At 46.5% G+C, this 17,442-nt stretch overlaps 1 protein-coding gene across 1 annotated transcript; it reads right to left on the reverse strand.

Annotated features, from left to right (window-relative positions):
* Nucleotides 1-1,847: 1,847 nt before the first annotated feature.
* COX5B (cytochrome c oxidase subunit 5B) lies at nt 1,848-3,745 on the reverse strand. The gene is made up of 4 exons (XM_082356200.1): nt 3,525-3,745; nt 2,885-2,958; nt 2,617-2,716; nt 1,848-2,045 (listed from the first exon to the last, which is right to left on the reverse strand). The coding sequence occupies exons 1-4, from the start codon at nt 3,625-3,627 to the stop codon at nt 1,933-1,935; spliced, it is 390 nt and encodes a 129-aa protein (XP_082212326.1). The 5' UTR covers nt 3,628-3,745; the 3' UTR covers nt 1,848-1,932.
* Between the last annotated feature and the right edge of the window lie 13,697 nt (nt 3,746-17,442).

Raw genomic sequence — 17,442 nt, forward strand, 5'->3', positions numbered from 1 at the left:
ATATTGTAATATATTTCAATTTTAAAACTTAAAAAATAATAAAGATGCAAGGTGGGCTTGGAGATGAGGGAGGAAGCAGACATAATAAATAATGATGTGAGGAGTCAAAAGTCCACTCTAAGTAGAGTTTTGACTGGAAAGGGAGATGGTGAAAAAGGAAAGAGGATGCAGGAGGTGGGCCAGACAAGAGGGCTTGAGGGTAGCACTAAAGCAGTCTTCCTGACTGGGAAACTCTTCTTTATAACAGCATTTAAGGTGGGAGTGGTAGGTGGCTATTTAGGTGTCCCCTTCCCAGAGAATGGCCCTGAATGGCAGATAAATGGTTGAACATTTCCTGGAAGTGAGATGAGTGACAGCCAGGAAAGGAAGCAGTAGCTTTGTACCTTTAAGAGGAGGTAAGGCAAGATGAAGGAAAGAGGCTTCCCTGGTGGCACAGTGGTTGAAAATCCGCCTGCCAATGCAGCGGACACAGGTTCGAGCCCTGGTCCAGGAAGATCCCACATGCCGCGGGGCAACTAAGCCCGTGCGCCACTGCTGAGCCTGCGCTCTAGAGACCGCGAGCCACAACTACTGAGCCTGCGCGCCTAGAGCCCATGTTCCACAAGAGAAGTCACTGTAGTGAGAAGCCCGCGCACCGCAACGAAGAGTAGGCCCCGCTCGCCACAACTAGAGAAAGCCCATGAGCCGTTAATGAAGACCCAATGCAGCCAAAAGTAAATAAATAAATAATTTTAAATTAAAAAAAAAAAGATGAAGGAAAGAGCTTTTCTCTCCCATCATCAATTCAACTTACAGATCTAGTTTGGATCAATTTGTGGCAATAGTAACCAAAGCCACCTCTATGGCAAATCCCAAAACAAAATATGTACTATTTCCATTTTACAGATAAAATAGCTTTTGAGAAATTAATTGTCCAAGGTGTCACAGGTATAAAGGGACTGAATCAAGCTTCTGTTTCTCTCAACTTTTTTTTTTTGGTTTATTATTATGATAAAGTTCAAACATACACAAAAGTAGAAAAACGACAACCCCTCTTGTACCTGGCTACAATGGATCAGTCATACCCCAAATTACTCTCTTCCTTCTTCTCACTGTTTTAAAGCTAATCTCAGACATATTTCACCCCTAAGTACCTCAGTATATATCGCTAAAGCATAAAAAAAAAAAAACTAATTCTTTTAACATGTCTAAAATTTAGTTAAGTCCCTAAATACCAAATATCCCTATTTGATTTTTTTCTTTACAGTTGATTTTTTCAAATCAAGATCCAAACAAGGTCCACGCACTGCTCTTGGTTGGTATCTTCCTCATGTTTCACTTGATAAGTACTCATACCTGTTTTTTTTCTCCTTGCAATTTATTTGAAGAAACTGGCTGCTGGTTTCTGGAACTGTCCCATATTCTAGATTTTGCTGATGGCATCCCCATGAACTATGCTTTGAACCTGGTTCCCTTAAGACTTCAAAGCCAAAACTCTCCCCACAAGGCCACTCTGTCTTTACAATAATGTGAGGACTTACTATCTGCCAGGCTCTTTTTATATATATTATTCCTAACACCTCACAAGGTATTTATTTATTTATTTATATTTAAGATGTAACCCACCCTCAGAGAGCAGGCCCCCAGTGACAAAGCTAGATGATGGAGCCAGTATTACAAGTCCAGTCAATCTGACTCCACAGCCCATTTTCCCCATGCCAGGTGGTAGCTATCACTGCATTAGGGAACTGGCAATCTCGGTGTACAAAAGCAAGTGGATGGCAAGCTAGTATTAACAGATAGCTATTCCCGACATAATCATCCATTCCTTCCGAAAAAACAACAGGAAAGAAATTAGACCAGCCAACTATGGGAGGAGGAGCCAATGTAATGGCTAGTCTTTATTGAAAGAAGAAACTTTACATAACATTTTGAGTGAGTTAGTGCAGGGGATCAGTGGGCCAGCTGGTGGGGCACCAGCTTGTAATGGGTTCCACAGCTAGGGCATCGCTGGGCCTCGCCTTTGTGCAGCCAGAACCAGATGATAGCACTGTTGTCTTCTTCACCTGAAATAAAAAAGGTGGCTGAAGGCCATCCAGCCTAGAAGAGGGGACTTTCAACGTTAACCTCTTTTCCTCAGACACCTCTGAGACACAGAGTTATGGCTGCCATCTTAAGAGATCAGTTCAAGCTCTCTCCCCATTTTTCAGATGAAGAAACTGAGGCCAAGTTTACCTGTGAGTAAGCTGATCTCTTATCAGAGTCACCATAGGTTCTCACAGTTCCCTGCCTACGTAGAACCCCAAAGCTGGGTCCATCCTGGTATGTACCCCTAGTGCCTAACATGGTGTGTGGCAAAGAGAAAGTACAATAAATATTTTCTAGATGAATACTCCTTCATGCTGCCTCTCCAATGAGCCAGTATTACTGATGTTCCAGGCCTCTTTACGGTTAAGGATGACCTACTCGGGCAGAGAGGCCTGATGGCCAAGACCCTTAGAACAACTTATTTACACACACATCTTCTTTATACACCTACACTCACACACAACAACAGATGTGAAGCAGCTGATAGACATCCTGTATATTAAACAAATATTAAACAAATGGATAAGAAACTAGTGGTGAGGTACTTACAGATGCAGCCCACTATCCGCTTATTGGTGATGGAGGGGACTAAATTAGGGTCTTCCTTGGTACCTGAGGCTGCCTTTGGGGCGAGCATATTGTACGGGTCCTGAAAAACAAATGAAGGGTCCATTATGCCAAATGACCCCTACCCTCTAGGGGCTAGCAGTACTGTTCCCACAAGCCAGGTTTCCTGGTTGGAAAGCTCCCAGAGAGGAGGCCGCTCTGACTCCACCCAAGGCCATGAGCTCCCGAGAAGACACAAGGTTCTCCTCACCAGTCCCTTGCGTGCAGCCAGCATGACCTCCCTCTCCAGCCCAGTGGCCTGCTCATCATCAGTAGGAACACCGCCTAAAGGAAAATACGTGAATTACGATGTCGCCTGAAATGATCAAGAAGGAAAATGCACATACGGGCATCTCTGCATACTTTTAGTGGGTCCACAGGCTCCTAGAGGCTACCCATACCCACTGTCCCCTAAGGACCAGAGTCACGATACCCAAAAGTGGTACACGGGGTGATCCTTTCTTTCTTCGACCATGGAAGCCCATTCTTCGGCACATTTTTTCTAAAACCAGATCAACCAGAGTCCTAGTGGAGTGCATCGGCCTTGAGGCGGGCGCGGGCCTCAAGGGCGGCTTAGCCCCTCCACGTCCCGGATGCAACCCCTGCCCACCAAGGTCACCCGGCGCCTCCGTTTAGGATTTTTTCGCAAAGGGGTCAGTATGGTGGTCAGTAGCAGCGGCGGCCGAGAACAACGGGGAGACGCCCGCGGAGTCTGAGGTTCTCGGGTCCGTTGGGGCAGTCACTGGGGCCCGGAGGAGCTGAACGTCCTCAACCCCCCGCTCCTTGCTGCCTTAACACCACCCCGGGAGGGCAACGGCGCGGGTTCCCGGCGCTCCCGGCAGGCCAAGTACCTCCAGACGCCATAGAGCGCACCACGGAGAATCCACTGGGACCGCGGGCCCTCAGGGCCTGCGCGGCCAGGGCTCCAGCTCCGCGGAGTAACCTTGAAGCCATCACGCCAACTACAAACACCAGCACTTCCGGGAGCAGGCTCCGGAGGCAGAAGGGACTTCCGGGGGAGGGCTTCTTTCCCCTCCGTGTCCACCTTCCACTTCCTTCCGGCCTGGAGCCCGCCCCACTCACCTGACGCTACCGGGGGGCGGGGCCGCGGGAAAGGCTGCGCATGCGTAGTTCTGCTTCACTGCGTCCGCCGTGCAGCCGGGCGGGCGTGGAGGCGGTCAGGGTCTCAACTGTAGGCTTCTGGCGGCCCTGCCGTTTACTGACGCTGGGATTCGGTGCAACTCGTTTTGCGTCTGTGGGCCTCAGGGTCCTCGTCCGTGGAATGGGTCAACCACACTGGAGTGCCTGTGCTTCTTGCATGATAGTTGTGCTCAGGCAGCGTGGAGGCAGCTGATGGAAGACGTGAAGCCAGTGCCTGTCAGGATACTTGCTGCACACCAAACTGTCCAGATTTACGAGTGGACTCCCAGAGGCCACTGTGTTAATTGTGATGCATGCTGTTCTCCTTGCAGTGTGTGAGCCACTGCCAACTTGTGGCCCAGCTTACGAGAACTTGGGCCCGCAGTCCTAGCATCAGTTTCCTGTCACATGAGGTGATGAGGTCCAGGCCTGAGGCGAGGCTGGGCAGGGGGAGGAAGGTAGGGCCAGATTGTGGGCCCCTCCCAGGACCAAAGACCTTGGTGATGTGGGGTAAAGGGGTGGCTACTGGGAGGCTGTTAACTCAGAAGAGGTTAAGGGCGGGGAAGCAGGAAGCGGAGTTGATAATGGAAAATGGAGTCCCAGAACGTACTGGGACCGGAGTTCTGCGTTTAAAACTGAAAACATCTTCCGTAGCTCCCCCATTGCCCACAAGCTAAGATGTGCAAATTTCTTAGGGTGGGCTTTGTAAACACTGCCTGCCATGGGCTCCTAGGCCCTAGTTCCCATTGTCAGTATAGCCCTGTCACAGTCTGGCTGCATGCAGTATCGGTTTCCCTTCCGGATAGAAAACCCCTTCAGTGCAGGAATTATGCTCTATTCACCTTTGAATTCTCAGTACCTTGCAGAGGCCCGGCATATAATAGGATCAAGTAAATTTTAGTAAATTTATTTTTTGGAGAGAATATACAGAATCAGTTTTGTAGGGCTTCTCCTGGCCCAATGAGGTCAATTTGAGGTAAATTGGGGAGGGTTGAAGTCCCAGGTGTTCCCACCTGTCCCGTGGGGGTTATATTTTCAAAAGGACCTGGTGGAGCATTTTTTCACATGAGCACAGCTGGTCTTCGTGGGTGCCCCTCCATCAAGAAAAAAAAAAATCATCTCTAAGGCCAAAGATGTCTTGATCCTCTTTAAAGGTGTGTTTTGCTTTGAATGGCTTCCGCTGTTACTCCCTTCTTCCTTACCTCCACTACACCCCTTCCAAATTAAATTGGAAGAAGGTTCCCTTAAGTCCTAGGAATGTTCCCCAAGAATCTATAGTTGATTTGTACCTATGGTTAGATGTTTAATGCTGGGGGGAAAAAAAGCATTGGTCTGGAAAATAGGTGTTCTGGGCTGGAACCCCACCAGCCAACTTAGCAAGTCACTTTTTGTTTTGGCCACCATTTCCTCATCAGTAAAACTATGATTAGACTAGATTAGTATTTCCCAAAGTATATCGCATGGACTCCTGGTCTCCGGATATGCTCTCAGTAAAAAGGACTTGGTCAAGATCTGCATTTGATAACCACCCTTTTGGAGATGAAGACACTAGCATGTTAAAGACTGATGAGGACTGCATCAGAGAATGCTGTTTAATTTTCCCATCATAATTGAGCACTGTTTGCCAAGAAACACCTGCTAACCCAACTCTCAGCGGACCAGGGAGAAATTCTGATGTGTTATGGTTCCCTCCTGCCTGACCATAAGATGGTTTATTCCAGGCTATAAAATGGAAATAGAGTTGAGGCTTGTTTCTCCCTCTCACGGTAGGCTTGCCTAATCATAGGATGTTTTTTGCAGGTCTTTGTTCAGCTCACAAAAGCCCTAGGATTATTCAGTCCAAGCTGGTGAGCTCCAGTGTCGGGGCCAGCCTCCAGGGCAGCCCCACAGGTCCCGTCCCTGGCTTCCTCGAGCTCTCACCACCCTCCGCTTACACCCCTGCCCTCAGATGTCTCCTTGAGAAACAGATTGGCTTGGGGAACGGCCTCCCACTCCTTCCTACTCCATCGTCTTTGCCAAAACAATAAACTTTTACTGAGTATTATTTTTTACTTTTATAGGATAATTCCTATAGTGGTCAAAATAAACACTCATTGTAATAAGTCAAACAACATGTATGTTTAAGGAAAAAGTTGATTGTTGACAGTTTCATGTTTATCCTTTTTTTTCCTTTTTTCTATGCCGGGGTTTCTCAAGTTTAGTGCTATTGACATTTTGGACTGGAAGATTACTTGCAGGGTGTTGGCGGGGGAGGTGCTTTCCTGTGTGCATTGCAGGATGTTCAGCATCTGTGCCATTAGCACTCCCCAGTGGTGACAACCAAAAATGTCTTCAGCCATTACCGTATGTCCCCTGGAGGGCAAAATTGCCCCTGATTGAGGATCACTACTCCATTCTCCTACAGTCATATTCAAACAAATACACATATTGTGATGTTTCTTAAAAATATACAGAAATGTAAATGAATAGAAAATAGAAAAATATATCACTATCATACAAATCATGAGTAAATTTCTTTTTTCACTTAAAAAATATGTTGTGGGCATCACAAATCGATACATAGAGATCTGACTCGTTTTATGTAATTGCTGCATAATATTCCCTACTATGAAAGTACTACCTATGAATTTACCCAACCATTTTCCTCTTGATGAATATTCAGATGGTTTCTAGTTTTTTGCCTCTCAATGCTGCAATGCACATCTGCAGTACATATAGCCTTATATTCTGGAGTCTTCGTTTATGAGGAATAGGGTCAAAGGATGCGTACATCAAATATAACAATAAATTCTGCCCAAAAAAACAAAAAAAAATCTTATTGCAATATATAATATAAAAATTAGTGCAAAAATTTCTGTATAGGATAAGAACAAATCTATGAGCCTTCCAACCGGGTCAAGAGAGCTGTTTTTTTCTTCGTGGCCACACCGTGTGGTATGTGGTGCGCCCCCTGCAATGGAAGGGTGGAGTCTTAACCACTGGACTGCCAGGGAAGTCCCCAAGAGTCAAGAGAGTTTTGATAGTGTCTGTAAAGCTTTTTTTTTTTTTAAAGGAAGCTCTGAAGAAAATACGGCAAAATATTAATAATTTAAAAATCTACATTGTCATTAAAAAAAAAAAAAATTCTGCCAGACTGTTTTCCCAAAAGTTTGAAGCAGTTCATTCTCCCACCAGCAGGGCACGTGAGTGCCGGTTCCCACCCCCACATGTGAGTGTTACCCACCTTTTGCCAAGTCTGCCCACTGATGGATGGAAAATGAGATGCTGTTGGAGTTTGTATTTAAGTTCCCTGAACTCTAAGGCAGCTGAACTTCATTTTATAAGTTTATTGATTATTTGCATTTCCTCGGCTGTGAACTGCTGGCCTCAGTTTCATTTCTTTAAAATGGGCATACCACCTACCTCTGGAGCTGTTTTGAGAACTAAACGAGTTAACACAAAGTGCTCAGAACCATGCCTAACACATTGTAAGCGCTCAGTTAATGCTGACTTAAAAACTATCTATTCAAAACTACCATATGACCCAGCAATTCCACTCCTGGGTATATATCAGAAAAAAACAAAAACACTAATTTGAAAAGATACATGCACCGCAATGTTCATAGCAGCATTATTTATAATTGCCAAAATATGGAAGCAGCCTAAGTGTCCATCAACAGATGAATGGATAGAGAAGATGTGATATATATATATAGATAGATAGATAGATAGGTACACACACACATACATACAACAGAATATGACTCAGCCATAAAAAAGAAGGAAATTTTGCCACTTGCAGCAACATGGATGGACTTGGAGGGCATTATGCTAAGTGAAACAAGTCAGACAGACTGTATGATATCACTTACATGTGGAATCTAAAAAAATACAACAAACTAGTGAATATAACAAAAAAGAAGCAAACTCACAGATATAGAGAACAAACTAGTGCTTACCAGTGGGGTGGGGGAAGGAGGGAGGGGCAAGATAGGGGGAGGGAATTAAGAGGTACAAACTATTATGTTTTTATATAATAACATGTAAGGATCTATTGTACAACATGGGGACTACAGCCAATATTTTATAATAACTATAAATGGAGTATAACCTTTAAAAATTGTGAATCACTATATTGTACACCTGTAACTTATAAAATATTGTACAGCAACTATACTTCAATAAAAAAAATTTAAATCATTAATGAGTATTTTTTTAAAAACTGTCTATTCAGTACATTCATAGTTGCTCATATTTTCCTAAAGGAACTCTGGAAGGATACACAGGAAACCAGTACAAGTAGTTACCTCTGTGTCCATGTTGGGTGGGGGAGGGAACTGGGCCCCTGAGGATGGGGTGGAGCGAGACTGTTCCCTGCAGGCCTCTTATACCATTTGGGGGTCTTGTTTTAACTGTGTGAATGTATTATCTATTCAGAAATGAAATAAACATTTTTAAAATTGGCTATTCATATTATTTTGGGAGATTGTTTAATTGATTTGCAGAGACTCAATGTTAGGGAAGTTACATCAATTCCTTTCCATGGGCCAAGGCTGGTCACTATTCAAGAGTGAATCAAATGTGGCTGCTGCCTTGAATCTATCACGAGAAATTGGAAGGGGGGAGGTTGTTCTTCACTTGGGCCAAGTTCACACCAGCTTGAAGGAATGGGGTCAAAAAAAGGACTTAATCTGCATTTCTGTTGCCAGAAAGAGCAGCTCTGACTGGATCACAGAGGCCCCACCTCTTACAAAAGCAGATGTAGGACCAGTTTTTAATTATAACAAGGGGTGAGGGAGACAGTTGCCGCGTGAGGCCTGGCCCCACCCGGCAGCATTCAGGGACAGCTCGGAGCCCCGGCGCCCCCTAGCGGGGGCTGAGGATCATGTGACACAGGGGCTGAACCTCTGGCAGGCTGCTGGGGGCCAGAACCCTTCTGGTGGAAAAGCCAGGTCAGAACAAACTGAATGTTTTTGTGCAGATGCTGCAAATCCAAAATGGGTCACCTGGCGCCGTGTCAGCGTGGGGCCTGGCCGGGGCTGGGGCTCAGAGGGATCCGAGGGTGCTTCTTATTTACAGTGTTTGTGTGTGTGTGTGTGTGTGTGTGTGAGAAATGAAAGCAGTCTGGTGAACCAGGGGGCAGTACAGGACACCTCACACAGGAGAAAGGTGAATTGCCGCCCTTCCTCCTCCTCCCAGGACCCTTCTCTCACCCACTGATCCCCCTGCCCAGCCCCGTAGAGCTCTGTTTATTCTTTCAGGGAGGAACCTGAGCCCCACCTGGGAAGTCCTAGTATTCCTCTCTTCCTCTACATCCACCTCTTCTTGCCTCTCCTTCCCCCTCCTTCCCCCTCCCTCTGGGCCAAGATCTGTTGTTCCCAAGTCGGTTGGGGCCCCACTGCACTGCGTGAAAGAGGTTAGAAGAGGACTGTTTGCAGAGGGTGCACAGGGTTTAGGGAGCCCCAGGGGATGGTGAGGACCAAGGATGGCCATGGTGGGATGCTCTGACCACCTGGGCCAGGCGGTGTTGGCACTTGGTGACCACTGTAGCAGCAGGAGGCGCTGTGCCGGGGCCAGAGCCTGGCAGGGGCGGGGAGGGTCCCTGCTTCCCCAACCTCTCTCCCCTCCCACCCTCCTCTCTGCCTGGCTGGCAACCAGAGGGCAAGGGAGTCCCTGGATGTGGGCCATGAAGGTTAGTGCTCCCCAAGCAGAGAGAGCGGGGAGAGGGGTGGAGGGTGGACCTGGGGGACCAGGCAGGGAGTGACCAGCATGATTCTCCGCCTGGGACAATCCCTGCTCAGATGGGTCAATCACACTGTCACCGACATTTTCAGCTCCTTGCTCCCTTGCCCACTGATCTCAACACTAAATTTACCCAACCATGTTTTTTCTGCTTTCCTGCTTCCAAGGTGGCTAGCACTGCTGGAGAACGTCACACACTATGACAGGCTCGTGACTGTTGCCCTTGGCTGAGCCATTGTTATTGGGAGCTTGGCAGTTCTTTTGCTCACTGTTCTTTCTTTCTTTCTTTTTATTTATTTATTTTTGGCTGTGTTGGGTCTTTGTTGCTGCGCGCGGGCTTTCTCTAGTTGCGATGCGCAGGCTTCTCATTGCCGTGGCTTCTTTTGCCATGGAGCACGGTGCTCTAGGCACGTGGGCTTCAGTAGTTGTGGCATGTGCACTCAGTAGTTGTGGCTCGCAGGCTCTAGAGCGCAGGCTCAGTAGTTGTGGCGCACAGGCTTAGTTGCTCTGCGGCATGTGGGATCTTCCCAGACTGGGGCTCGAACCCATGTCCCCTGCATTGGCAGGCAGATTCTTAACCACTGCGCCACCAGGGAAGCCCTTGCTCACTGTTCCTAAGCCCTAGCCCTACCCACTTGTATTTTACTCAGCCTCCCTTCCCTCCTCTTCCTCTTCGACCCTCCTCTTCCCCTCCCTTCCTTCCTTCTCTCTGGTCTTGGAGGAACTGGGTCGCCCCTCCCCAGGGCTGCTCCTTCACCTGCCGGGCTCTTCCTCCTCTCCCTGCATCAGGCACCTTCTCTTGGCCTTCAAGCATGCTGAGACATGAGTCTTTCCTCCGCACAGCACCTCTCTGTCCTCAATCTGTCTTCTCGTTCCAGACTTCTTGCAAGAGTTGATCCCTCCCTGAGTCTACATCTTCAGCAACCACTTACACGTGGTCTCACCCAGCCGGCCTTCTGACCACACTGTGCCCTGAAATTCTGTCCTCCTATTTGCCAACCCCCAGACTCCTTTTACAACCTCGTTTTCTTAGATACCTTCCCAATGTTAACCGCCTCCTCCTTGCCTCCCCCAAACTAAACTTCATCGACCTTGCCTTTCAGCATCTCTTCTTGGGTCTTCTCCCTCTGCTGGAGGCTGGATCTCAGCTGCCATTTCCTTCACTCAAGCCCCACCAGAGCCCTCTTCCCGCTCCCAGCCCACTCTCTCCAACTAAGCTGCCCAACCACGTCTGCACCTCGTGGTTCTTTAGGGACTGCAGAATCAAGTTATCCAAACTCACCATCTTTCCCCTCCAAGCGTCCTCCACCTCTTCCCTGCTTACAAACCTTCCGTGACTCCCCCTCTCCCAGAGAATGAAGGCCAAATACCCTGACAAGTCTTTAAATCCTGCCTCTGCTGCCCTTGCCCTTGGCTTTCCAACCACAACTTATTCTTTGCTGTTTTACCAAAGGCCTCTCTGCTTTTTCCCTTTAGGGATTTTAGGACCAGTCCTGACACCTGCCTCCCAGGGTGGAGAGTTCTTTGTTCCCCCATTGTGTTTTCTCATAGCACTTAGACAAATCTAAGGAGCTGGGTTTGAATCCAGTGTCTTCTTTATTAGCTCTGTGACCTTGGCCAAGTAGCTTAATCTCTCTGAACCTCTGTAAAATGGTAACCTGTAACCTCAGTCCAGAAATAACCCTACACATTAATGGTCAATTGATTTTCAACAAGGGTGCAAAGACAATGGGGGAAAGAATAGTTTTTTCCACAAATAGGAAATGTCCAGAATAGGCAAATTCGTAGAGACAGAAAGTAGATTAGTGGTTGCCAGGAACTGGGGGAAAAGGGGAATGGGAGTGATTGCTAATGGGTACTGATTTTTCTATTGAGAATGTTCTGGAATTAGTGATAATGATTGCCAAACCTAGTGCATATACTAGAAACCACTGAATTGTACACTTTAAAAGGATGACTTATGGTATATGAATTATACCTCAATTTTTAGAAATCAAGCACAAAAAAAAAAAGAAAGAAAGGTCCACTTCACAGGGTAGTTGTGAGGGTCAAATGAGGCAACATATGGGAAATGGCTGTGTTGCCTTTGATGCTGAGAGAGTGGCTGTGTATCCACCTTTCTCTCCCACTAGAGTATGAGCTCCCCCTGGGCAGGACCTGCTGGACCACATTCATCTTGTTCCTCTCCTTATCCAAGTACCTAGCATGGAGTCCAGCATGTAGTAAGTATTCAACAAATCCCAGTTGTCTCCATAAAAGACAGCTATACTGCTTTTGTTTTTTAAATTTTTAAATTTTATTTATTTATTTATTTTGGTGGGTGCTGTGGTGTGCGGCTTGCGGGATTTTAATTCCCTGACCAGGTCTGGAATCGAATCTTGACACCGCCCCCTTCTGTCCGTGTGCCTTTGGCAAGTGGCCCTTTCCCCCCGGGGCCTTGGTGTCCTCATCTGTAAAATGGACACCATCGTGCCCGGATGAGGATTCAGCGATTTACTGAATTTACTGAGGGTCAGCGTGGGGAGGCAAGCCGTTGCTGGCGGCAGCCAGGGCTGGTGCGGGGAGCGTGCCTGCAAAGCCGCCTGCACCCTCGCGGGGGCGCGCACGTGGTGCGCACGTGGACGGAGCTGCGCATGCGGCCCGGAGGCTGGGCGGGCAGGGAGCAGCGGTCACGGAAGCTGTGACTAGAGGTCGGTGGCCTGATGAGGTCGGCCTTGAGGCGCGGAGAGGCCCCCGCGGTCCAGGAGGTAGGGACCCGCGCCTGTCCCCGGCCGGCCCGCCGGTCCCCCGTCCTCCACCCCCACCATCCTGGAGGCCTGTGCCCGCTCCCTTTCCCCGCTAGCCGGCCCTGTCCCCTGCTACCCTCCCGGGCCTCCTGAGCCCTGCCCTGCCCGCCCTTCGTGGCGAGGGCTCCCTGTGCCAGCCTCCTCCCGAAACTCAGGGGGTAGGCTGGCCAGCTCCGTTTTACAGGTGAGGAAACTGAGGCTGAAGATCCTCGAGAGGCGCATGGTGGCCACACAGTAACTTCCCCCCTGGGACTCTGGTCAGTCCCAAGCCCCGTGTCGGTCAGCTCTCCTCCCGTCTTGCACTTTCATGGATTTCTTTGTTCTACGTGTGCATTTGCGTTTGACTCTGATCTGAGCACAGGGATGGCCCCGAAGAAGACAGGCCAGGCCCTCCTCTCCCCGGGTGGCACAGTCACCAAGGCATGGTTCGCTTTGTTGGAGTGGAGATTTCTTCAAGCTAATTTGAAATTGGTTTGTGTTTTGATTGATTTGGTGGTTTGTTGTTGTTGTTTGCACGTTTGTTTTTCATGTTCCCCAGGGCACAAAGGGTCGCTGTCGTTTTCCTTTCCAGAAAGGCTGTCTGTTCCCAGCCCCTGCCCAGTCTGATGGATGTGTGGTTTATGATACTGGAGACTGTTTGGCTTTTCTTTGTGGATAAAACTCATCTCATTTCATCTTTAAAGTTGTGAGCTGAGTCCTTGCTGACCAGAGCCTCTGCCCTCACTAACATTCCTGAGCTATTAAATATTTGTTTAAAGGGACAGACATAAAGCATGGTGTTAGGAATAAGGCTTCTTGAAGAAATGGTCTTCATAAAAGCACAATAGTTGTAATATTCTGAGTTAATCTTGGATCTTAATGTATCAAGGCTCAAAGCACTATGGAGTCCGTAATTATTTGGCCTGGTGGTCACACTTTAAGACAGATTATTTTATTTTTCTTGTAGCCTGGAAAGTAGAAGAACAAAAAAGTGAAGTGATGTGTTGAAATCAAATGGGAGACTGTGATGAAGAATGGGAGAGGCTGGGGACGGAGGCTGAACATTAAAGGCTTTGGACTTGGGTTTGCAGGGCTTGGGGTCCTGCAGTGGGGTACGTTTGACAGATGGAGCCCCAGTCCCTGGGCTGCACTGGGGAGGTGGGAACATGGCCGGACCAGGGAGCCGTGCTCTAAGATGGTCTCCTTAATGTGGAAAGAACTGAGTGAGATTGAGGAGGAACAGGCCCTGGATGGTTGGGTGTTGCGGGCTTGCGGGGGAGACAGCGGAAGGAGAAGTAAAGTTTAGACAATAAGTGTGTCTCCCCATTTGACTGCAGCAGGGCCTTGACATCATCGCTTTTGTCCCCTCCTGTGTTCCCGTCTCGACACCTAGCACACAGTGCTCAGAGCCTGTCAGACTAACCAGAATTATTGTTTTTAATTGATTCTAGGATGCATCTTTGTTCACATTTTAACAGCTCGATGTTGAGCTGGGTCCCACAGTGGATGGTGTCTTCCTTTGTGCCGTCGTTCATTCGGCAGCTTTTTGTCTTAGTTGCACAGAAAGTCATAGTGCTCTTAAAACCTTAGCTCTGATGAATTGCAGGTTTCAGAGTTGGAGACTCAGGCAGAAAAGATGACCTGTTATCAGACTGTGTTCTACTGTGGTTCATTTCTTCTTCTTTGAAAATGCTAATGTTTTCAAGGAACTCGAGGGAGGGGGTGGGTAAAAGCCAAGAACAACAGGTACAAGTAAGAAAAATGTATTACTTTGTGGGTTGGAGAGGGAAGAAACAGCTGGTGGATGTGTCTCCTTTGCAGGGAAAATTGGACTGCTGTATAACCACGGGCAGAGCAATACCTTTGAGGGACACGTGCTTTACGGCAGCCCTAGCCCATAAGCCTGCTCATGACCAGCCAATCTGAACACACCTTTTCATACAGTGGGGCCCCGGCTCCATCATCCACTGGAGTCTTGGTGACCCCGGGTCTGTCTCTTAGCAGACACCTCCCACTGCTGCAAGTTCAAGGGCAGAGGCCCTATCTTCCCCTTCCTTGGTATCCCAGGGCTCAGCACAAGGCCTGACACATCAGAGATGCTAAATTGGGTTTTGCTGAGCAGAACTGTACTGGACAAGTTGGGGCAAGTTGTCTTCCTAGTGCCTAGGTCAGTCTTCATCTCGTAGGAATCATGTTCTGGGTCAAGGTTCCGTTCACGGCCCTCAATCCTCCCTGCAACTGCTTCGTGAGTTACTGGTTTTGTGAGCTAACCTGGAGACTTTCTCTCTAGCCCCCATCTCTCTTATTTCTAACTCTTGGCTTTCAGAATGAGCTTTTGGAACTTAGTCCTCTTATAAATTAGAACGTGTTTCTGTGTCAGCTCACTTGGTGACATTGCTCCCAGGGAGCCTGACTGGTTAAGCTGCAACATAGCAGGATCCCAGCTGGTGCAGCAGGTTGTCTGTGCTGGGTTTGGTGTTTAAACAGGTGAGCAGGTCGCAGCCTGGGGAGAGCTACAGAGGTGAGAATCTCCTAGAAACACAGTCTGAAGTTCACCTTCTGCTTTGTCTCCAGAGAAGACATGAGCAGGACCCTGGGGACCTCAGGATCAGCCAGCCTTGACGCCTGCTCCCCATCCCTGCCCTGGCTGACCTTATATGCTCCTTCTAGAATGAGATGCTTTGAGCATGCAAAACGTCTTTTCTCAGCCTGCATCAAGATTGTCTGCGGGTGGTTTGTACAGAATCAGAGACTTCTAGGAGAGTTGTTCTCTCTCTTCTTTGGCTGCCTCTCAGGCCTTCAGGGGAGGGTTACACTTTGCCCGAGAACGCAGCCACTGCCGGTGCCACCACCAGTTTGCCAGTTTTATTCTTTTAATCTTTGAAGGTGACTCTGGGGATGTTTTTGTGGTAAAAGTCTAATGATCTTCCAGGCTTCCATTTGATTTGTGAGAAGTACTGGTTATTACTGTAAGACTTTTGCAAAATTTGAAGTTATTAAAAACAAACAAAAACTAGTTTTCAACCATTCCCATAAAAATTGTTTCAGGCAAGAATCATCAGTGGATGCTAAAACTAGGAAATGAAAGTATGATGAGAAACAGGATGTTTACATGGTCTCAAAGCATCTTCCCATAAGATGTTAATTAATTACAAAGGGAAAATCATAATATTATGGTGGAGAAACCTGGCAGATACCACCTTCACCAAGTGATGAAAGTTAGCAACGTCAGTAATGGGACAAATTGACATCTGTGCCTTCGAATATGAGGCTCTGAGAAGGACTCAGCACCACATCTGTGTGTTCCTGCCCAAAACATACAACCTGAACCCAATTGTGAGGAAACATCACACAAACCCAAATGTACAGAGTCTACCAAGTAACTAGCCAATACTCTTCAACAGTGTCAAGATCACATATTTACACACACACACACACACACACACACACACACACACATACACGCACGCACATACATATTAGAGAGAGGTAATGATAAAGCAAGTATAATGAAATGTTAACATTTGAGAAATTTAGATGAAGGGCATGTGGAATTCTTTGTGTTATTTTTGTAATGTTTGGTAAGTCTGAAATTATTTCAAAATAAAAAATAGAGAAGACTGGTTTTCACAGTTCTTTCCAAGAAGAATTATAGATGTGGGAACTATAGATGTATTATAGATAAAATATGCTATATGTTTTTGGCAGGGAGAGCTTGACAAATCTAAATGTTTTTCATAGTGTGGTAGCATCAAAGTTTTGTGTATCCTGGTAGATATCCGACATAAAAGAGTGTTTATGTCCTTCCAAAGCATGTACAAGAATATTCATAGCAACTTTATTATTCATAATACCTTGAAATAAGAAACAACCTAATCGTCTCTCAAAAGGAGAGTGGGTAAAGAAGTTGTGATGGGGACTTCCCTGATGGTCCAGTGGATAAGACTCTGCACTCCCAATGCAGGGGGGCGCAGGTTTGATCCCTGGTTGGGGAACTAGATCCCACATGCATGCCGCAACTAAGAGTCTGCATGCCGCAACTAAGAAGCCCACATGCCACAACGAAGATCCCATGTGCCGCAACTAAGACCCGGTGCAGCCAAGATAAATAATAAATAAATAAGTAAATACTAAAAAAAGAAGTTGTGATGTATTTATATGATGGAAGAATACTATACAATAATGAAAATGAATGAACAGCTGCAACATGCAACAACATGGATGAATCTCAATGTTAATCAACATTAATGTTGAGCAAAATATAATCAGACCCAGAAGAGTACAAAATGTATGATTCTGTGTATCTAAAGTTCCAAAACAGGCAAAATAATTGATGGTGATAGAGGCAACGTATTGTTATCTTTGGGGTTATTGACTGAAGGAGGTATGAGAGATCCTTCTAGGGTGTGAGAAATGTTCAATATTTTGATCTAGGTGGTAGTTACATATATGTATATAAATTCATCAAGCTCAATACTTAAGATTTGTGCACCTTATCTAAGTTATACACCAATAACAATTTAAATGTATCTTATGTGGATTATAGATCCAAATATGAATTGTAAATAACAGAAATTCTAAAAGTTGACATATGAGGATATGTTTGTGACTTTGAGATAGGGGAAAATTTCTTAAGCAGGATGCAGAATGTGCTAATTATAGAAGACACTGTTGATAAATTAGTCTACATTAAACTTACAAACTTCTTTTAAACACACCATTAAGAGAGTGAAAAGACAAGCCATCTAGTGGGAGACAATATTTGCAGCACATATAACTGACAGAGGGTTCGCCTTGAGAATATATGAAGAATGCCTCCAGATGAAGAAATTTTGAAAAGGACAACTCAATAGAAAAATGGACAACAGGCACTTTATAAAAGAAGATATCCGGGAGGACAATGCAATAGGAAAATTTGCTCAATCTCATTATAATTGGGGAAGTACAAATTGAACAATGCAATGAGAAACTAGTACATACCTCCTAGGATGGTAAACATTGAAAAGACTGACATTCTCAAGTGTTGGCAAGGGTAGAATGAGGGGAACTGATAAATGGCTGATAGGAGGGTAAATTCATTCTGCCACTTTGAAATCGTTTGGCCTTTGCTACCACAAATGGACATAACTATTTCGTGACCCAC

This window comes from Balaenoptera borealis, assembly GCF_965194805.1.
Source record: "Balaenoptera borealis genome assembly, chromosome: 15".
Classification (NCBI taxonomy): Eukaryota; Metazoa; Chordata; class Mammalia; order Artiodactyla; family Balaenopteridae; genus Balaenoptera; species Balaenoptera borealis.